The sequence below is a fragment of the Nematolebias whitei genome, chromosome 17, assembly GCF_014905685.2.
Source record: "Nematolebias whitei isolate Nwh7 chromosome 17, NemWhi1, whole genome shotgun sequence".
NCBI classification, from domain to species: domain Eukaryota; kingdom Metazoa; phylum Chordata; class Actinopteri; order Cyprinodontiformes; family Rivulidae; genus Nematolebias; species Nematolebias whitei.
In genome coordinates, this window is record NC_056514.1 from 40,275,520 (window position 1) to 40,297,475 (window position 21,956).

The 21,956-nt window shown below is 41.9% G+C and overlaps 4 protein-coding genes across 4 annotated transcripts in view; 3 read left to right on the top strand and 1 right to left on the bottom strand.

Moving 5' to 3' along the window:
• Positions 1–6,405, bottom strand: part of nploc4 (NPL4 homolog, ubiquitin recognition factor) — a 13,123-nt gene extending 6,718 nt beyond the window's left edge. Inside the window, exons 1-7 of the mRNA XM_037691680.1 lie at positions 6,262–6,405; positions 5,568–5,648; positions 1,182–1,291; positions 802–1,020; positions 658–706; positions 477–571; positions 280–403 (exon numbers count right to left, since the gene is read on the bottom strand). Of these exons, the coding sequence (XP_037547608.1) occupies positions 280–403; positions 477–571; positions 658–706; positions 802–1,020; positions 1,182–1,291; positions 5,568–5,648; positions 6,262–6,276 (693 nt within the window). The 5' untranslated portion in view covers positions 6,277–6,405. The remainder of the gene's footprint in view (positions 1–279; positions 404–476; positions 572–657; positions 707–801; positions 1,021–1,181; positions 1,292–5,567; positions 5,649–6,261) is intronic.
• Positions 6,406–6,682: 277 nt separating this feature from the next.
• On the top strand, positions 6,683–11,438 carry LOC119423569 (gastrula zinc finger protein XlCGF57.1-like). Its single transcript, XM_037690968.1, has 2 exons — positions 6,683–6,743; positions 10,099–11,438. The coding sequence occupies exons 1-2, from the start codon at positions 6,683–6,685 to the stop codon at positions 11,436–11,438; spliced, it is 1,401 nt and encodes a 466-aa protein (XP_037546896.1).
• Positions 11,439–15,570: 4,132 nt separating this feature from the next.
• LOC119424206 (gastrula zinc finger protein XlCGF57.1) lies at positions 15,571–18,723 on the top strand. Its single transcript, XM_037691684.1, has 2 exons — positions 15,571–15,730; positions 17,219–18,723. The coding sequence occupies exons 1-2, from the start codon at positions 15,676–15,678 to the stop codon at positions 18,565–18,567; spliced, it is 1,404 nt and encodes a 467-aa protein (XP_037547612.1). The 5' UTR covers positions 15,571–15,675; the 3' UTR covers positions 18,568–18,723.
• A 1,854-nt stretch (positions 18,724–20,577) lies between these two features.
• Positions 20,578–21,956, top strand: part of LOC119424208 (gastrula zinc finger protein XlCGF8.2DB) — an 8,981-nt gene continuing 7,602 nt past the window's right edge. Inside the window, exon 1 of the mRNA XM_037691687.1 lies at positions 20,578–20,633. The gene's annotated coding sequence lies outside the window, so the exon portion shown is untranslated. The remainder of the gene's footprint in view (positions 20,634–21,956) is intronic.

Here is a 21,956-nt window from a genome sequence, read left to right on the forward strand (position 1 = left end):
AATTTTAGGGCTTTAGGATTTATTTTCGGTTGTACATGTTTCAAACTTGCAGGTTCTGCAGTACAATAACTGTAATAAAGATAACAAGAAAAAAATTATATGAGAATCTAATTCTTTGGATGGTGTTTAAAAAAAAAACTCTTCCTGCACAAAATGGAAGTGTAAAAATAACTAAATTACTTAATTTTACTTTGTTAATAACAACCCAATAAATGAATGTTCATCTCATTGAAGGCACAGCTGCTGAGGGCGTGTCCAGGTGTTGTCATGGCGACATACCTGTCTGTTGAGAGTGATGGCGCTGGGCTGACACTTGGTGCAGATCCCCTCAGGCCAGGGAGGATGCCCCTCGCAGCCCGACTTGATCTTACAGCTGATGTTCTCCAGAGCTGCAAACTTCCCTCTGCGGGGATCAGAACCATGTTAGAACCGACAGAAGGCTCAGCCGCTGCACAAACTCAAATTAAACGTCTCACTTATCAGCGCCGCCGGTCAGCTTGCGAAGGTACGCGTGGAATGACATGTGCTTCACTGGTGGGTCCAGGTGATTCAGGTAGTCTTCGTCAAAAGGCTAAAAAATTTTTAAAAATTAAAAAACATTCGAGTTTGCTCGTTTTGAAATTTTAGCCATTAAATTTTAAGTCTAAGATCTGTTACCTCTAACGGTACACAGTGCACGCACTTTCCAAGAGCACCATGTCGACATCTATAATCAGTTAATAAAAACAAATTAAAACAGACTCGTAAAGTTTTGCTGCACGTGTGTTTGACTCGGCCGTCTGCAGCTGGTCCGGGTCTTACAGCTGAGCGTCTTTGTTCCGGTAGATCTTGCCGTCCTGTTTGGCCAGATACTGATCGATCTCGTCCTCCTGGACCTGGGGCGCTGAAAAGGACCGGTGGATCGAGGAGGACGAAGATGATGATGATGAGACGAAAGGAAGGGATGAAGATGAGTGTGGGGTGGCTGTGTCCATGACCTCCCCGGAGGAGGACGGGAACAGGAACAACATGTCTCCATGCCTGCAGGAAAAGAAATGATCATTTAAAAACTATAAGACGATCTTTTGAATTACAGAATCAATATCAATCGATTGATACAGAATCAATCAATACTTCTCTTGATACCTGCAGCTGAGCTCTGAAATCCAACCTCTTCTGATTTTCAGTTTATTTTTACTCACTTGATCTTAAGCAGGCTGAGGGTCTTGTTCTGCGACAGAATCTCTCCGGTTTTATTGCGGTTCAGATAAACAGAAAACCCGTTGGAGTTGAACCCAAACTCGTTGGCCACCTGTAGGAGACGACACTGATGAGACAAGAACGTCCAACATCTACACGTTAGCTTGGGCCTGTAGGAATAAGCAGTTCGTCCATAACGTCACGTGTGTAAACGCCACCGTTCACTCAAAACAGATTTCAAAAAGACTCTTGGCACAGAAGAAGTTCAGGATCAGCCGAGTCGCTGCTAAATAAGGTTGTAAGAAGAAAACCGAGTGGGTCGATAATCGTTGTGTCTTATGGGACTTCATCCCAGCGAGAAGGTGAAGGTCAAGCTGACAATCATAAAAACATCTTCCTAACGTGTGAGCACATTTTTTATCCTCCACTATTCACTTGATAACCATAAAGTGATCGTGCGCTACAAAATATAAATGAAACAAGGAAACGCTCTTCCCTGTTCATCGTTCAGTCACGTACGGTGAACGTCTAAATAATTAACACCGACCGCAGCGGTTTCTTCTTTGCAGAAAAGATTTCAGACAACGCAATGAGGGAGGGGCTTTGCAGAGGGGGGTGGAGGCGGCGCAGGGGTCTGTTGGAGTCGGCCTCCCCGCCATCACGGACGTCTGCGCCTCCGGATGCAGGAGGAGGGCCGCCTGCATCATGGGGGACCCCGCTCACCCACTTTCTGCCCCGCTCCCTTCAGGCAGAGGGTTGGGGAGCATTGGAGCCGCTGGGCTGAGGAGCAGCTTCTACCCTGAAGCTGCTGGACTCGTGAGTCCCTGGTCAGGATCATCACTGTGAAAAATTACTATGTGCTGCTGATCTCATGCTGCTGATTTATTTCATGTTGCTGTGTTCGTTCGTCCTCGTCTGCTCACACAGACTCATGTTCGTGCTGCTGTTTGACGTGTTGTGATATTAGTGCTTAGCGTATTCTTGGTTCAGCGTGTTTCTTGGTTCATAATTTAGATCTCATCACGGTTTTTCTTTACAATTTGTATTTTTGTTGGATGTAACTGGGACGCTGTGTACACGGTTTCGTTCCACCTCATGTATCACGTGATGTAAATGACAAGAACCTTGAATTTCAGTGGAGACGACAAAGATAACTTTACTAACACCAATATATTTTACCTCTATGTTAGATTTATTTCTGGATAAACTTTTGCCTATGCTGTTATCTAAACGTTAGCTTGCTAATTTGAGAAGCAATCCCACCTCCACCTTGAAACGACTTGGCCAACCTCTTTGTCTGAACAGCGTCCTGCACGTCACTATTCCATCACCAGGTCTTTTGATCTTTTCTTAGTCCAGATGACGCACCAAGTACCTTCCTACCCGTCTCTCTCATTACCGTTGCTGTAGTAGCCCAGTCATCTGGACGCTCGTTAGCCCACTAACACCAGTTAACAAATTAAAGAAATGTCTGGCCAAAGATTTTTTCATCCTGCTGTGAAAAGCCTATGCAGTACATGGTGAGTTATTGACATGCATCATGCACAACATCTTCTGAGATTAATCACCGAGGCTAAAACATGAATCAGCACAGAAACACCAGGAACACCACACAAACTTTTTTTTTATCAGTTTGGCCTGGTTTCTGCTTTCATGTAGCACACCAAGTACCACTAAATAAATTGTAAATACATTTACTGAAAATAAATTAATTGTAGCCAAGGTGTGTATTGGTGCATTTTCTCACAATTTTGACTCCAATTAGACTAAAGAGTGGCAGCTCAGTGAGACATGGCCAGTGGATATTTCTGAGGAAAAAAAAAAATCTGCTGATTTATCTTTAAAATCCTCGTGAATAAATTACAAGAACTCTGGGTTAAGGAGTCTACTGTCAGACAGAAGGAAATAAATCATGGTTTCAAATGTATGCGTGTCTTCGCAGCAGAGGTGGAACCTGCAGAACTCGGACCAGCAGTCTGGTGTCTTCCTTCACTCATCTGTGGCAGCTGGCCTCTCCTTCCGTTGGTCTGTAAACTACACCACCTCTGCAACACGAATGGCTGCATTATTAATAAGCTGCTGCTGCACCACCCTGCTGGAGTCGTGTGATCTATTTTAGGATTTCTAAGCCATTGCTTCAAAGTTGTCTGATATTATTGTGGGTGCTTAAGTGTAAATCTGAGAACAAAATAGAAACAAGAAACAAACAAATTTAAGAGCAGGTAGGAATAACTTCAACTGTAGTATTTATTACAATTTTCTGGCTTAAATAGTGTGAAAACATGTCAGGACTGTAAAACCACCTGTCTAACTGCTCCTTTGACTAGTGTGCAAAGTGATGCATGAACTGCACTCTGCGAATGGAAAGGGTCTCTCCTAACACCCCCCCACCCCCGAAGGCAGAACAGCTCACAGAACAGTGCTGCACTGACCTGCTCTGGTACTCTACATAAAAAAGACCAGGCATAAACAAAACCCGTTATTTGTGTTGCATTTTATTCATGTTTTGTTTTTTTACTGAGAATTTGCTCATTTAGTTTGGCCCGTCCTCCTAGTAAATAATTTATCAACAGTAAAGTCTGAAGTGTTTGTTTTCCCGCAGGGAGTGACATGCTCACCTTTTACAACCGTCTCTTTACAGAAAAACTGACGGACACAAAATTATTACCATAACTGCCGGTGTACAAGCTGCTACTTTCTTCTCCTGTTCCCGACGACGAACAGTGGATGTCTGCAGCTAAATAACGGGAGCATCTTATTTATGTACAAAATTATGATTTATCTTATATTTAGTATGTGCGGCTTGGAGACAGGTGCGTTCTGTAGTCCGAGAATTACGGTATTTGCATTACATAAAGACTGGATATGTAAACGAGTCTAATGCTCGGGGTATGAAAGCACGCAGGCCTGCAGCTAAAGTTAGCCGTTTGTCCAGAAAGGCTGTGAGATCCTTCTCATCTGATGACAACAAAAGGTTAAATGGTGTCATCTGGACTAGATTCTTTAAGTGAGAAACATTTCATTCCCCATCCAGAGGATTTCCTCAGTCTACAGCCTACCAACCAGATCTGTCCCATAGGCAGCCTTAATGGTTGTGTTTCAAGATAACCTCCTGTTGGAATCTCAAAACTGGGCTTTTAACACGTGCAAAACAATCATCACACACATCACCATCAACCATCATGTACAACAATCAAATGTTTTAGGACAGATGTCCAACTTGCTACTCACAGAAACATCCTGAGGACAACCAAGGCCAAAGTGGTTCAGAAAAAGGGTTGCAAGTTCATTCATCCAGGTAGATAACAACAAAAGGTTAAATGGTGTCATATGGACCAGTTTCTTTAAGTGAGAAACGTTTCATCCCCCATCCAGAAGACTTCCTCAGTCCAGATGACACGATTTCACCTGTTTTGTTGTTATCTACCCAGGTGATTGAGCTTACAACCCTTTCTCATCTGATGCTCATTTTTCCTGACATTGTGCTGCAAAGACGTCTTGCTCAGATTATGTTATTAACAAGGAGTTAGAAACTAAACCCAAACAGCAAACTGTGTATCATTTTACCACAGACGTTCCTCTAATTTCTTATTTTATATTCATTTGTATTTTTACTTGTCACCTCCATTAGAGGGGGAGAAGAGACAACAACAACAAAAAAGACACAAGCACAATAAAACCTTTAACTTCTTAAACCAAAGTCAATTAAAAATTCTGATTTAGAGAATCATGTCATTTAGGTGCAATTAAAAACAGGATGAGATTGAAAAGAGAAGATACGGAAGCACCAAAGAGAGAAATGAGATGAACCTACTCTAAAAGACAATCATGGTTTAGGTTATTTCAAGATAGTGAAAAATTAATTCCTATGTTAGTCTCAGAAGAGTTATTCCTGATAACTTGCCATTTCTTTGTGAGAACTGCCTCTTTGGTGCAAAAGTACCATTATGTTACAAACAGGACACATTTCTTTTAACTGAAAATAAAGACATGGGAACATTATATTTTTGTGGTAGACTGTTGGTAAAAATGTGTTATTGATACTTATTGGTTGTTCAATGTGCTTTCTTGGCAGTACAGAAACAACATGTTTATGATGGGATGTTAGGGTGTTTTAAAAGTTAAATGAACAAGAAAAAAATATTAAAAGAAACGTGCAAAGACCACCAGAAAGCAAGTGGAGAGCAAGAACGCTCTGGATCCATCTCTCGGATGGAATATGAAGAAATGAGGGTTGGATCAAGACTTCTGTGAGACACTGGAAGTTTGTGCTCAGACTTGATACAAATGAGAAATGCTAATGTGATTAAAAAAAATAATAATTTGAATTTCAACTGGGACCAAAAACCCTGAAGTAAAATAGAAAGTTTTGCATCTGCAGTTGGTACCTTCTTTAGAAAAGCAGCTGCTGATTCTCTCTTTGTAGAAATGATTTTCTTCATCCCGTCTGGGGACTGCACCCTGATGATCTGCATGGTCAAAACATAGCTTTATTACAACAACAACAACAACAACAACAACAACAACAACAACAACAACAACAACAACAACAACAACAACAACAACTTTAGTTTGTTCAAGGGTTTTGAGTCAAACCAAGCAAAGACGTTTCTGCTCCTTTCTGCGCGACATGACTGTGCAGAAAAGTAAAGCCATCTCCAGTGAAGGACTACAAGCGCAACACGAAGATATTTCCATTAAACTGGTCAACCTTTAAACTAAACCAGTCAACTTTTAAACTATTTGCCACTCTCTTCTTGGCTTATCCACAGCAAACGGATCAAGTGGCTTAGTTAGTTTTTCTTAGGATTCAACTAATGAGCAGAACACAAAACATGTATTCAGGTATTTTTATAAATGTGAAACATAGCAGCTTACGAGGCTTAACTGTTTACAATAGTCACTTGTTCATTTTTCTTTGGAAACCGTGAAAAAGAGCTGAACTCAGTGAGAAGTCTGATTAGGCCGCAGCCTCGACGCTAACGTTAGCTAGCGATGCTAATTCTGCTGCCTCATCCCTCCCGGACCCCGGCTAGGCTAGCGGCCGTTAGCACGGCTAACACCGCCGGTCGTCATACTCACGATGTTGTCCGCCATGTCGCCCGGCTGAAACCCCCGGTGGATACCGACGTGCAGGTAGACAGTCAGTAGAAAAGTCACGAAGCGTTACTGGTTGGATGTCAGCAAAACTCCATCACAGAAGTCCAACCGGTGTCACACAGATCAGTGTCCGACCCCAGCGGAAACAAGCGGCTGAGACTGAAAAAAAAAAAAAAAGTTATCCACCTTTTTATTCGTTTTCTGATTATTCTGTGTTTTTGTTTTAGTTATTTGCTATTTAATTTGCTTACGTCAGTATAACCTCAACCCGATGATAAATACTTAAAACTGGTTTACATAAAAAAACTCGGCGTTACAAAGAGGAACTGGATTTGATGAAGCCGAAGAATCGGGGAACAAATCAATCAAGCACACAAAATTATAAGTTTCGTGTGTCAACAAGATGGAAAGTTTCGAATTTAAAAAGCGTTTCGGCCTTCGAGACGCTGTCAAGAAGAGTGAAGGTAATTTTTTGCTGCTGTTATAGAAGATAATCATTTAGTTTAACAGCTGGAGAGAGAAAAAAGAGATAAATGTTCATAAAGGCAACAAAAATCTGCTCGAAGTGTGACACTAACTTATAACATGGAAGGTTAAAAGTCGAAAGCGTTAAAGGGTTTATGATGATGTTATGTGATCAATAAGGTGAAACTGATTCTAATATGATTGTTATAAAGTTTTAGTTTCTGTCAGCACTGAAATGTCTACAGTTATTGTCTGTACTTTAAATGTTCTGTCTGGAACAGGTCCCTCTTGTAAATGAGTCCCCGTGGCTCAATGAGGCTAGCCTGTATAAATAAAGGTTGAATGAAATGGGAGAGTTCTGTGAGCTGAGGCTGACAAAAAGTCAGAGCAGCTTTGGCAGGAAGTACAGTTGAAACTACACACTGTCAGCTGCAGCAATGGATGCATCATACAAGTGCAATCTAACAGGATGAAGAACATGATGTGGACAGAGAGGGACAAGTAGCAAAAATGTGATGAACACCAGGAAAAAAAAAAAGGTTTGTAAGCTTGATCATCTAAGAAGAAACATCACAAAAAGGTTAAATCATGTCATCTGGACAAGTTTCTTTAGGGGAGAAACGTTTCGACTTTCATCCGAAATACTTCATCAGTCTGCAGGAAAGGGAGTTCTTTAAATTAATGTTGGTCTGTAGGTTCAACACAGGGCAGGGAACTGCTGAACACCACAAGAAAAGAGCTTTTAAGAACAAAGCTTCAATCAAAACTTCAGCGGCTTTAGTGTTGGAGAAAAGGATTAACCCATGTCTGATGTGGTGGAGCTGAAAACCAGACACCTGAAGGTCCGGCTCACTCTGCTGACTCAAAGGACCTGAACTGGTGAATCATATAGTCTGGATGGTGATGCTTATAATCAAGAAGCTCCAATCTGCAGCAGGATGAACTGGACTGTCCTCCCTGCCCACTGCTAAACTCAAACAGCCTCAGCCCTTCAGAGCAGGGATCAGACAGGATCAGTGACTATATGCAGTGTTAGTTTTACAACAAGCAGTTATTTCAAATCATCTTTACATCCTGCTGTGTTGCTTGCCCTTACTGAAAGACTCAAATCCTTTAATGAAAACTAGACCTCCTGCTGACGACGTCTTCCGAATTTGTCAATAAGCCAGAAACCATGCCGATTCCAAAAAGTAGAAATCCCACTCTCATAAATCCAATTATGTATGTGTCTTCTATGGCCTCAGTGGACAATGCAGAGAGACATACCGTCTTCCAGTGGCCCCAGGAAGCCGTGGTGTATCCCCAAGCGAATGTCTCCTTCTCCCTGTCTTCTCGGCGAGAAAATTTTATCAATTGCGTTGAGAGACCAGCTTACCAAATCCATGATTTACAGTTTAGAAGACAGTGCCTTGTGAAAATATTCGGCCCCCCTTGAATTTTTCAACCTTTTGCCACATTTCAGGCTTCAAACATAAAGATATAAATTTTTTATTTTTTGTGAAGAAACAACAACAAGTGGGACACAATCGTGAAGTGGAATGAAATTTATTGGATTTGTCAAACTTTTTTAACAAATAAAAACTGAAAAGTGGGGCGTGCGATATTATTGGACCCCTTTACTTTCAGAGCAGCAAACTCACTCCAGAAGTTCAGTGAGGATCTATGAATGATCCAGTGTTGTCCCAAATGACTGATGATGATCAATAGAATCCACCTGTGTGTAATCAAGTCTCTGTATAAATGCACCTGCTCTGTGAGAGTCTCAGGGTTCTGTTCAAAGAGCAGAGAGCATCATGAAGACCAAGGAACACACCAGGCAGGTCCGAGATACTGTTGTGGAGAAGTTTAAAGCCGGATTTGGATACGAAAAGATTTCCCAAGCTTTAAACATCCCAAGGAGCACTGTGCAAGCAATCCTATTGAAATGGAAGGAGTATCAGACCACTGCAAATCTACCAAGACCCGGCCGTCCCTCTAAACTTTCATCTGGAACAAGGAGAAGACTGATCAGAGATGCAGCCAAGAGGCCCATGATCACTCTGGATGAACTGCAGAGATCTACAGCTGAGGTGGGAGAGTCTGTCCATAGGACAACAATCAGTCGTACACTGCACAAATCTGGCCTTTATGGAAGAGTGGCAAGAAGAAAGACATTTCTCAAAGATATCCATAAAAAGTGTTGTTTAAAATTTGTCACCTGGGAGACACCAAACATGTGGAAGAAGGTGCTCTGGTCACATGAAACCAAAATCCAACTGTTTGGCCACAATGCAAAACGAAATGTTTGGAGTAAAAGCAACACAGCTCATCACCCTGAACACACCATCCCCACTGTCTAACATGGTGGTGGCAGCATCATGGTTTGGGCCTGCTTTTCATCAGCAGGGACAGGGAAGATGGTCAGACTTGATGGGAAGATGGATGGGGCCAAATACAGGACCATTCTGGAAGAAAACCAGTTTGAGTCTGCAAGAGACCTGAGACTGGGATGGAGATTTATCTTCCAACAAGACAATGATCCAAAACATAAAGACACATCTACAATGGAATGGTTCACAAATAAACGTATCCAGGTGTTGGAATGGCCAAGTCAAAGTCCAGACCTGAATCCAATCCAGAATCTGTGGAAAGAGCTGAAGACTGCTGTTCACAAACGCTCTCCATCCAACCTCACTGAGCTCCAGCTGTTCTGCAGGAAGAATGGGCAGAACTTCAGTGTCTCCATGTTCAAAACTGACGGAGACAAACCCCAAGAGACTTGCAGCTGGAACTGCAGCAAGAGGCGGAGCTACAAAGTATTAACGCAAGGGGGCCCAATAATGTTGCACGCCCCACTTTTCAGTTTTTATTTGTTAAAAAAGTTTGACACATCCAATAAATTTCATTCCACTTCACGATTGTGTCCCACTTGTTGTTGATTCTTCACAAAAAATTTAAATTTTATATCTTTATGTTTGAAGCCTGAAATGTGGCAAAAGGTTGAAAGGTTCAAGGGGCCGAATACTTTCGCGAGGCACTGTATGTAGAGAGAGGCTCTGTAAAAGGTTCACAGGACAAGAGAGCTGTCCAGATGCACCGATCAAACTTCTGCTCCGTGTTGCAGAGCTGTGTGAACGGTTAACCCTTTGATTTCCTGCTGCACTTCTCTTCTCTACAATTTAAATTTAAATACAGTCCATGATGCATGGATCGTTTATTTAAAATATTACAGTATTTAAATTTAGGTTGTTTATTTACACAGAAAGAGGGGGATTGGGAGCATGTAATGAGCGTGTGACTTCAGTCGAGAAGTGAACGTGGCAGAGAGCAGAGATCATGTTCTCTTTTAGAGCGTGTCTCCTGTGTCCCCTGCAGATGTCCAGCAGCTGTCGAAGGTTAAAGAAGAAGAGGTTCTTCATCTGTGGAGCTCCAGTCTGGACCAGCAGGACCCAGAACTCTGCCACGTAAAGCAGGAAGAGGAAGAGCAGTTTCATGTGAAGAGTGAAGATGATGAGAAACCTCAGGTATTCCAGCTTCATCAGATCAAAACTGAAGACAACAGAGAGACAGGACGTCCAACCAGCAGCTCAGCTGAACAGATGAAAACAGAACCTGATGGAGAGGACTGTGGAGGACCAGACAGGAACCAGGATCCAAATGCTCCCTTACAGCCAAAAACTGATGAAAAGCCTTCAGACTCTTCAGAGACTGAAGACAGTGATGATTATGATGATGATGAGGAGGAGGATATGTTAGATTCTGGATCAGAAGCAAGTGACAGCGATGAAGACTGGAGTGAAACTGGAACACCTGTGTCGGGAGTAAAAAACAAAGTGGGACGTAAAAGTGCCAAGAAATCCTTCAGCTGCTCTGAGTGTTGTAGAGAGTTTGTCTTGGAGCGATCTCTTCAGAAACACATGGCCTCTCATTCAGCTGGACGCTCGTCCGGTTTGGCTGATAAGAAACGTTCTGGAAAGAAGAAAAAAGAAAATTCACGAGGAGTCACAGCTCAGACACAAAGAGTTTCTTGTGTTGATTGTGGGAAAACGTTTCCGTTACGGTGGCACCTTAAACTTCACATGAGAATTCACACCGGAGAGAAACCGTTTACTTGTGATCAGTGCGGTAAAGCGTTTAGTCGTGTGCAAACTTTAAAAACTCACATGATGCACCACACAGGAGAGAAACCGTTTCAGTGTGAGGTGTGTGATAAACAATTTTATTCAAAATATGTTCTGAAGCAACACGCCTTGATTCACACGGGACTAAAACCCTTCGCCTGCAGTATTTGTGGTCGAAGTTTCAGACTTCGCGGCGATCTTCAAGCACACGAGATAAGTCACAAGGGAGTGAAACCATATGTTTGTGGGGATTGTGGCAAAAGATTTTCTCGACTGGGATCTCTGAACAGACATGCTAAACTCCATACGGAGGAGAAGCCGTTCGCCTGCAATAAGTGTGACAATAAATTTTTCCGAAAGCCGCATCTTATGGGTCACGTCCGGCGGGTTCACTCAGGAGAGCATGTAGATAAAAATGAATATAGGCCCTTTGCTTGTGAAAGCTGCAAAAAAAGATTTTTGCAGATGAAACATCTTAAAGTGCACATGCTCGTCCACACGGAAGAAAAAAGGTTCTGGTGCAACGTTTGTGATGCAAAATTTGCTCGACCAGATGCTCTGAAAAGACACAATGCGAGTGTCCATAAAAAATAAAACCACTGTTCTAGTGTTTGTTTTTTTAGGAAAGATTTAGTTCTTTTGGAAATATGATGAGAAGTGCAGTGGAGGTTGAGCACTCCCCTGTGGAATGATCCTCCTGACCCGCTGAGGATGCCTCGGTCTATAAACGGTTATATGTAGGCTTCATATATGTATGGAACCGGATCGTGACAATCCCTTTGCTTCACAGAGCTGTTCTATTTTTGAAGGAATGACATCAATGTACACCGTACATGATGATGACCGTTAGGATAATTTATTATCCTTGGTTTATATCCTGATGCATGCTCAATAATCCAGGTAGAAAAATCTAAAAAAGTTCAATCTGGTCCTCTGGACATTCAAAAAACAAAACAAACTAAAAAAAAAAGTAGAAACGTTTCGTCTCTCATCCAAGAGACTTCCTCAGTCTGAGGAGCTGTATTCAGCTCAGTCTCTTAAATAGCACCTTCTCAGAGTGGATCAACCAGTTTGCTGCTGACAACCAGAACCAGCTGATCACATGGTCAAGAAGGACCATCAGCCTAACAATGGATCATTAGCACCTGATGGCTGTTTACTGTTCACAGAGGGCTGAGTGATACTAGCAATCACAGCATTGTAAGAGGGGGACAGTTGAACCTGGAGGCTCCACCCCTGTTTAATGATGGACGGTTTCTTTTCACAAAGATGGCCTCCTTTACTCCTCTCTCAAACCATCGTTCCTCTCTGTCCAGGATGTGAACATCTTCATCCCTGAAAGAGTGACCTCTGACCTGGAGATGAGTGTAGACCGCAGAGTCCTGGCCTGATGATGTTGATCTTCTGTCCTGGTCCATCCTTTTGGCCAGTGGCTGTTTAGTTTCCCCGATGTAAGACTGATCACCCTCCTGACACTGAACAGCATACACAATATTACTCTGTTTGTGCCGGGGGACTGGATCTTTGGGATGAACCAGTCTTTAATGTATTTTGGGGTTTAAAAGCCACTGGGACGTGTTTAGAAAATAAACGTCTCAGTTTCTCTGATACCCCCTCAACGTACGGTTCATTCTGGTGTATTTTAATGGGTTATTAAACATCTAGTTTTATCTACATTTGTAAACACTTGATTGATTATCGGTAACTATTTTAGAGAGCAACAAGAAGCAGCCTGACCAACAGCTCTCTCCTTGAGTGAATACAGCAAGCTACGCTTCTCTCAAGCATCCTAGCCCTCCAATTCAGTTCAGTTTATTTATAAAGCTCCAAGTCACGACAGAAGTCGTCTCAGGGACTGAACAGAAACATTCATAAATAAAATATTAATGTAACATTATTTATCTGAGGAGCAGCTTTGAGTTTAACTCCATCACTGAACTCTCATCTTGAACAAGCATGAAGGCGACAGTGGAAAGAAAAAACTCCCTCATGAGGAAGAAACCTTTAGCAGAACCAGGATCAGGACAAGAGGACCATCTGCTTCGACCGGCTGGGTTTAGTAGGAATAGATACACAATGGCAGGTCAAGAATCACATGTTAAGATAGAAATAGTATCAGACCTGTCCAGGGTGCACCACGCCCCGCGCACAGTGATTGCAGGACATGGGCACTGGTGACTCCCGTGACCCAAAATGTAAGAAGCGGGTAAAAGATTACGGATGGATGTATAGTGTAAAATGAAAATTATTCCATTTTAACAATTCATTTAAGGAAATGAGCTCAATTTGTTCTCTAGTAGTCTAAGCCTATAGCAGCATGACGAGCCAACACTAACTATAGGATTTATCAAGAAGGAAAGTCTTAAGCCCAGTCTTTTTTTCATTCATTCAACCTTTATTTCTACAGGTTAATCCCAATGAGCCTCAAGGACTCATTTACAAGAGAGACCTGATTTCAACAAGGAATGATGACAACAATAGACAATTATAAAAAGGCATACAGACTTTTTTATTTATCTTTTTTTACAAACAAGATGACAACAAAGGGAACAAAAACAGATTCTAAGGCGAATGTAGAAAACTAAAAACAGGAACATGTCTGCATTGGTCCCTGCCAGGAGTCCAACAGATTCTTAAAGCCACTTAGAGAGGTCAAAGGTCAAGAGCTTCAGATCTTTTTACAAGATATTCCATGAAACAGGAGCGGAGTAGGAGAAGGTCCTTTTGTCTAGTTCAGTCCTCACTGAGGGAACACTGCAGGTAATGATGTCCTGAGAGCGCACGCTGTAGCTGCACTCACACAGAGACATGTAGGAGGAGATGTATGAAGGCAGCAGACCAGGAAGTGATTTAAAGATGAAGATGTACCAGTGGGAGAGTCTGTGTGAAGTTAATGGTGACCAGTTAACCAGTGAATACTGGGTGCAGTGGTGGGTACGGTAGTTACAGCCAGTTATGAATCTTAGTGCACCATGATAGACAGCATCCAACATCTGCAGCATCCAACATCTGCAGCATCCAACATCTGCAGGGTTCTTGTAGGAGCATTCATGTAAATAATGTCACCATAATCAATGGAGGGAAGGAAAGTCACAGATACAAGGTGTTTCCTAACATTCAGAGTTAGACAGGATCTGTTTCTGAAAAAGAAACCCAGTTTAACTTTTTTCAACTGGTTTTCAACCAGTTTGACAAGACTGTCAACAAGGAAGTGGGCCGGCAATGGAGGAGGGGCGTACGAAAGAGAACATCTAATCACAAGAACTGGTTTGTTCCACTTTGGAGTAAGCTGTTGGAGGAAGAATCAGTTGTGTTGTGTGTTTCCTTGACTGATGAAGCCTTCTGGATCGAAGGCGAAACGTTTCAGCACAAAAAAAGAAACTGTCCAGATGACCTGACTGAAAAATGTTGGAGTTTAACTTTCAGCTTCTTTACTAGGTTTTCCACGTGGAGCTTAAAAGAGAGATGTGAGTCGACCAAGATACCCAAATATTTATAGGAATCAACAAACTCAATGGAGACACCATTTGAGGATAAAATCGGAGGAAGAACTGCTGGGACCGACTTCCTGTTTGAAAACAACATCCCTTTGGTTTTATCGGCATTTAAGACAAGTTTGAGGCGGAACAAATCTGTCTGGATGATGTTGAATGCTGATTTTTCAAGGTGAAACTTGAAAGAAGGTGAAACATTTCAGCAACAAAAGAAACTGTCCAGATGACCTGTCTGAAAAGTGTTGGATTGTATACCTGGATTATTGAGCATGGACTTTTTGTTTGTTTGGTCAAATGTGGATTGCAAAAGCTGGAAAGCCTTATCAACAGTTTCCCATTTTGTTTTGGAAACTCTAGGAACCACAAGTAAACCTGCAGTCTGAGAGTGAAGTGCTCTGTTAGTAAAATATGTAACAATAAGATCTGTAATATAAGATGGAGCTAGGTTGTTGAGGGCTTTGTAGGTTAGAAGTAAGATTTTGAATTCTATTCTAGATTTGACAGGGAGCCAATGGAGAGAATATAAAACTGGAGAGAGATGATCTCTCCCAGTAACTCCAGTTAAGACTCTGGCAGCAGCATGTTGGATCAACTGAAGACGTTTTAAAGACGTATTTGGACACCCAGATAATAAACCATTGCAATAGTCCAGTTCAGACGTGACAAATACATGGACCAGTTTTTCTGCATCATCTTTAGATCACACGTTTCTAATTTTAGCAATAACCTCTTGTTGGAGGTAAATATGGATTGAAGCTCATCAGAATGAACAAATGTTCTTTAAGCTACGTTATTTTGCTGATCTGCTTATGGACCATGTCAGGAACAGTAAACTAATTTTCCTTCTGCACAGCCAGAATTTCTTGAAGTCTCCTCAAGTGTTCTTGGTCAACAGTTCTCCAGACTTTCTGAGACTCTTTCAAAGTTTTCTTTGGACTTTTGCTGCTTTTTCACAGTTTTAGTCCAGGTCTGGTTAATAAAGTTAGTTTGCGAAGGTTGCAGGAGTAAACTGACCCCAGAAGATGGCAGCAGTGAGACACAGCTAAAGGGTGTCCGAGCCGATGCCTGATCAAAATACAACGTGCATCAAACATTTTCACAATTCTGTAGTTGAATAATTAAAATGACGTGAAGCGTTTCTGTGGTCTACGTATAATACACCCATGGATCTATTGTGACAGAAATGAACCCGGCTACAGAGTGAGGTGATCGGTGCGATCGATTCAGGCAGAGTTAAAGTCCCACGAGCCTCCAGGTCGTTTAAAAATAACTTCACGAACGAAGCGGATTGTCATCAAAACAAGACTTAAAGTTTGTTTTTAGAGAAGAAAGTGGAGATGAAAGCTCTCGGTGTCCATCATCAGGAGGATGTTTTTCTAAACCAAACAGCTGGTGAGAAGAATCAGATTTAATGAGATTTACTTTACAGAACAGCTGTTAGCATAGCTCTGCTAACATAAACAACAGAAATCCAACTCTGAGCCTGAATGGTTTGTTTTTGTCTCTACGTTCGTTAATAATTTACTTGTTTATACTCGCTAGTTTTGCTTAGATTTAACCTGAACACAGTTAATGTGCCTTAAAATGAATGTTTGATTAAAGATCAGTTCGAGGCAGAAATGTGAAGGGGGCATCATGTGGACACCTGATGCTCCAGCACGTGTTGTTGTTGTTGTTGTTAAGCGTCTTCTTCATAGTAGTTCCTGTTAGCTGTGTCCAACCCAAAAGAAATGGACTGCACAAACAAACAGAATCAACAACGGAGCTTAACTGCTTCCTCAAAGCAACTTCTTTCACGATATTCTAATTTTTTAGATAATAATATTTTTAGATAATAATATTTTTAGATAATAATACAAATGATCTGGTTTTCTGTTTTCAAATCTATCCCGTAATAGTAAAGCTGTGTAAATAAAAGAAGAAAAAACTACATCCAGCCTCTGATCCAGCTGCTTGTAGAACCTCCTTCAGCACCAGAACTGTTTTTTATTTATTACATATTTTTGTAGGACTTTTTACAGTCACATGGTTGTGGGGGAGTTTTGGCCCACTCTTCTTTCCATTGCTGCTTTCATTCATTGATGTTTCTGCTCAGCTTTCTGAAGGTCCATCGCAGCATCAGTCAGGTTGAGCTTCTGGACTCTGGACCGTTGCAGCGACTTGTTTTTTTAAAAAGCGATGAACACCAGGAAAGGTAGTTCTTTCTTTAATGTTGGTCTGTATGAGGTTCAGGGAGCTGCTGAACACCACAAGAAAAGGGCTTTTAAGAACAAAACTTCAGAGGATATAGTGTTGGAGAAAAGGATTATCCAATGTCTGATGTGTTGGAGCCGGAAACCAGACACCTGAAGGTCCGGCTCACTCTGCTGACTCAAAGGACCTGAAGTGGTGAATCATATAATCTGGATTGATGCTGCTTGTTGACAGAATCAAGAAGCTCCAATCTGCAGCAGGATGACTGATGGATTCTCCGACCAAGATGACCTGGACTGTCCTCCCTGCCCACTGCTAAACTCAAACATCGCATCGTTCAGTGTTCTGTAGATATGCAGTCAGGCTCAGGTCGTTTCAGGAGGACTCAGTTTAACCCTCAATATTTCACTAAATGAAAACATTACAAAATTGAATAAATTTAAATTTTATTTCTCTCAACTGCTTTTGCATTTCCTTTAAAAATATAAACACATTTCAAAGGTTCTAATTTGTTTGGGCCTGGTTCCTGCTGTCGAAAGAGACGGGTTAAAAAAAACAATCTGGTTTCTGAAAAAGGTCTCTGACGTAAAAAGTTGCTTAAAGACACCTATAGGTGCTACAAGAGTTCAATACAATGTGTGATTACACAAATCACAGTTAAATATGGTGTCCACGTGTCTCCTGCAGATATCCAGCAGCTGTCGGAGGTTAAAGAAGAGGTTCTTCATCTGTGGAGCTCCAGTCTGGACCAGCAGGACCCAGAACTCTGCCACGTAAAGCAGGAAGAGGAAGAGCAGCTTCATGTGAAGAGTGAAGATGATGAGAAACCTCAGGTATTCCAGCTTCATCAGATCAAAACTGAAGACAACAAAGAGACAGGACGTCCAACCAGCAGCTCAGCTGAACAGATGAAAACAGAACCTGATGGAGAGGACTGTGGAGGACCAGAACCAGACAGGAACCAGGATCCAAATGCTCCCTTACAGCCAAAAACTGATGAAAAGCCTTCAGTCTCTTCAGAGACTGAAGACAGTGATGATTATGATGATGATGATGAGGAGGATATGTTAGATTCTGGATCAGAAGCAAGTGACAGCGATGAAGACTGGAGTGAAACTGGAACACCTGTGTCGGGAGTAAAAAACAAAGTGGGACGTAAAAGTGCCAAGAAATCCTTCAGCTGCTCTGAGTGTTGTAGAGAGTTTGTCTTGGAGCGATCTCTTCAGAAACACATGGCCTCTCATTCAGCTGGACGCTCGTCCGGTTTGGCTGATAAACGTTCTGGAAAGAAGAAAAAAGAAAATTCACGAGGAGTCACAGCTCAGACACAAAGAGTTTCTTGTGTTGATTGTGGGAAAACGTTTCCGTTACGGTGGCACCTTAAACTTCACATGAGAATTCACACCGGAGAGAAACCGTTTACTTGTGATCAGTGCGGTAAAGCGTTTAGTCATGTGCAAACTTTAAAAACTCACATGATGCACCACACAGGAGAGAAACCGTTTCAGTGTGAGGTGTGTGATAAACAATTTTACTCCAAATATGTTCTGAAGCAACACGCCTTCATTCACACGGGACTAAAACCCTTCGCCTGCAGTATTTGTGGTCGAAGTTTCAGACTTCGCGGCGATCTTCAAGCACACGAGATAAGTCACAAGGGAGTGAAACCATATGTTTGCGGGGATTGTGGCAAAAGATTTTCTCAACTGGGATCTCTGAACAGACATGCTAAACTCCATACGGAGGAGAAGCCGTTGGAGAAGCCGTTCGCCTGCGATAAGTGTGACAAAAAGTTTTCCCGAGGGACACATCTCAAGCGTCATGTCTTGATTCACTCAAAAGAAAAGGAAGACAAAAATGAAAATAGACCCTTTGCTTGTAAAAGCTGCAAAAAAAGATTTTTGCAGAAGAAACATCTTAAAGCGCACATGCTCGTCCACACGGGAGAAAAACCGTTCTGGTGCCATATTTGTGATGCAAAATTTGCTCGACCAGATGCTCTGAGGAGACACGATGCGAGAGTCCATAAAAAATAAAACCACTGATCTAGGGCTTTTTTTTTTTAGGAAAGGTTTAGTTCATGTGTACGTAACTATGTTGAGAAGTGCGGTGGAGGTTGAGAACTCCCCTGTGGAATGATCCTCCTGACCTTCTGAGGACGCCTCAGTCTACAAACAATTTTCAACGTGAACTAGGGCATTAACAGAGTACTCGAGTAATCTACACATCGATTGCTAGGGCATCTATCGAGGTTAAAAATGTAACGTCGAGTATCCGTAGTGACGTCATATTATGTGACCACCATATGACCGTAGGGGGCGGTGTTGCACTGTTGCAGGTCACAGAGTATGGTGTAACACCGGGTCCAATCCACCGAACCAGAACCAGTTTCGGTTTAAGTTTAATTTCTGACGTGCAGCACGTTTCTTCACATTTGCAGTTTAATAATAAAAACTAATAGTTCAGTTTTTCCTGTGACTTATTTGCAGTATGATAAATGGTAGGAGCATAATATACGCTCCTAATGTTTTGTTGGTCTTTTTTTTGTAAATAATTACCTTTTTTTGCGGTTTTATTTATTTATTTATTTTTGTATTTTGAGATCTATGACGTCATCAAATACTCGAGTTCTACTCGGGTTTTATTATGTTAATGTCGAGTTTTAAAATTATATACTCGTTCAACCCCTAACGTGAACTAAACTCTTCTTTTTTTAAATCCAGGTCTTACTTTTCCTGACTTAGCCCCTCATTGTCTCTTATATTTTATAATAACACATATGTCAAGTCTATACATATATATACCGTAATGCTTGGATTACAGAACGCACCTGTAGAACCACTAGACTGAGGAACAGCTTCTACCCTGAGGCTGTTGGACTCATGACTATCTAACCAGGATAATCATGTTTTTCTTAGTTCATATCTTAGATCTTATTACTGTTTCTCTTTTTACATTTTATTGTTGGATGCAACTGGGACCCTGTGAACATAATTTTGTTCCACCCTGTGCACCACATGTGGTGCGAATGACAAAGAAACTCTGGCCTGTCTTTAAGCCGTGCATACTAAATATAAGATAATTCATAATTTTGTATATAAAAAAAACGGTCTGGTTATTTAGCCGCAGGCGTCCACTGTTCATGGTCGGGAACTGGCCAGCCAGCTCTGACAGTGAGCAGCTTTCTGTCACGGTACAAGAATCAGCCACCACATGGCGTTTCACAGTTTCTTCAGAAGTCTTCATGAGGCTTCGCTGTCTGACTCCTGGTTAAAACCATCATACCACTGCTGTAGTCTACGTGGTATGCGAGTATTTTATTTGTTCATTTAGCCTTTATTTATACAGGTAGTCTCATTGAGTTACGAGAACTCGTTTTCAAAAGAGACCTGTTAGGGAGTAAATGGTGGGGGTTGGGGTCCTTGCTCAGGGCCCAGGGTGGGGCGAATGAGGGTGGGGGCAGGTGTGGGTGTGTCACCTTTTCCACCCACATTTTAATGTTGAGGTACTGGGAGTTGAACCTATGACTTTCCGATCACAGGCCCATCTTCTAACCTCTGCGCCACCACTCCCATAAAACATCATAAAACTAAGAGCCTTTTTAAATCAGCAAAATTATGTTTTTATTGAACAGTCGTAGTGTTACTGTATTAGATCATTTAATAACTCTTATTTTCCAACCGAATGTGGAGTTGATTCACTGTTTTAGATGAACGCGAAAGATGGGGGGTTGCTATAGTGACGGATGGAGGATATAGGTGTCTCATCACTTGCCTGTTCAAAATAAAAACGGGGGGTGCGAAAACAAATGTTAGCGAACGTTTTTACAAAAATGGAGAGTTGGGGGTGCATAGAGCTCCATGAAACCAGACCAGAAATGTATTGATGTGCTACTCTGGTCAACGATCGTTCGGCTCAGGCCTGCTTCATAACGGACCTCCAGTTTGGAGTTTGAAGAACACAGCCACCATGATGATGATGAACGAGGTGGATTATCGTCGTCAGAACACTGAAACGTTGTCTTCAAGAGACAGACCCGAGATGATGACACGTCTCAGTGTCCATCAGCCTCAGAGTTCTGTGGTTTCGACCCAAACAGCGGGTAAGAAGAGTCGGATTTAAAGCGGCTAACTGTTAGCTTAGCTTCGTGCGGTAGCTGGAAAAACGACGTCAGGTTAAAACGAAGCTTCTGAACCGAAACATGAAACCGGTTCTGTCGGGTTGTTGGACCTAACGGAACCATGGACCTCAGGACTCTTGTGGGACGAATGAAGCGTTTAGCTGGAGTGTTAAAACCTCAACAAGCCAGATTATTTTTAAGGGCATGGCTGTGGGTCTATTGGATTTTAAAGTGTTGCAGTCGTGTCAGATTAAAAGTTTCATAATCACAAATTACCACCAGAATGTCCAAATCAAGAAAAGCATTTAGTTTGACCATAATGTGGTAAAAAACGCAATCTGTTCATGGGAAGAAGAGAATCAGCAGCAGCCAGGTGCTGCTGATTAAATCGGTTTCCTGTCAATGTGAGCAGAAGTAACTTTAGTTCACTGATGTTACAAAATGTAAACAGACACCAGAAATATCAGGAGAAAACAACTTTATGAAGAATGGTAAGACCAGATATTTTGGGTTTCCTCATTCTTCAGATATGTTTGCTGAAGTTTGTCAGAAACTGGGTCATGCAGCAGTAAAAATAACCCAAAGCATCAGAAGATGTACAGCTGAGGAGTCATCTGTCCGACAGCTGAAGCTCGGACCCAACTGGGTCATGATCAACAGGACAAACATCCCAAACACAGCAGCTTTTCTCCAACAGAACGGGTCAAACGAATCAAAATGCTGCAACGGTCCAGTCCAGAACCTCAACCTGACTGAAACGTTGTGGTGGGCGTGGGACTAAAAATAAACGATCATTTTGAGCAATGCCTCGCGTGCTGCTGCTCCTCTCAAGCTTTATTTACCAAGTTTCAAGCCTGATAGGGACAAGATTAGATTTACAATCCCTTAGTTTATTGAAACTTTGAAATAAAGGTAGGTAGATACATCAGAAAGAATGGATGTACAGTAGTTCTCTTATATCGTGGGTGTTAGGTTCCACCCCCCCCCCCCCCCCCCCCGACAAGAGAAAAACCGCAAAGTAGGGAAGGTATACTATTTATTTTAGTATTTATACTGTATATATTTTAAGGCTTTAGAAACCCTTCCCACACTCTTGCAATGTTCTAAACTCTTAAACCAACGTCATTTTACCAACATACAAATATCATAACTGCAAACTAGTCGCTTTTCAGCGAAATTCGCCAATTTCAAACTAAAATGTCATTTACGTGAATCATAGATGGGGCGAGGGGAGGAGGGGGAGACACTTCCGTGTTGCGTGCGAGCTGCTACGTTAGTGACGTCAGTTGTTGACCGTGGGGGGGG

Excerpts from the sequence above, each read along its gene's own strand:
- LOC119424206 (XM_037691684.1), top strand. The coding sequence starts at position 15,676 with ATGAAAGCTCTCGGTGTCCATCATCAGGAGGATGTTTTTCTAAACCAA. Across the intron at positions 15,731-17,218 it reads TTTTCTAAACCAAACAGCTG|ATATCCAGCAGCTGTCGGAG; the intron begins GTGAGAAGAATC and ends TGTCTCCTGCAG.
- LOC119423569 (XM_037690968.1), top strand. The coding sequence starts at position 6,683 with ATGGAAAGTTTCGAATTTAAAAAGCGTTTCGGCCTTCGAGACGCTGTC. Across the intron at positions 6,744-10,098 it reads CGCTGTCAAGAAGAGTGAAG|ATGTCCAGCAGCTGTCGAAG; the intron begins GTAATTTTTTGC and ends TGTCCCCTGCAG.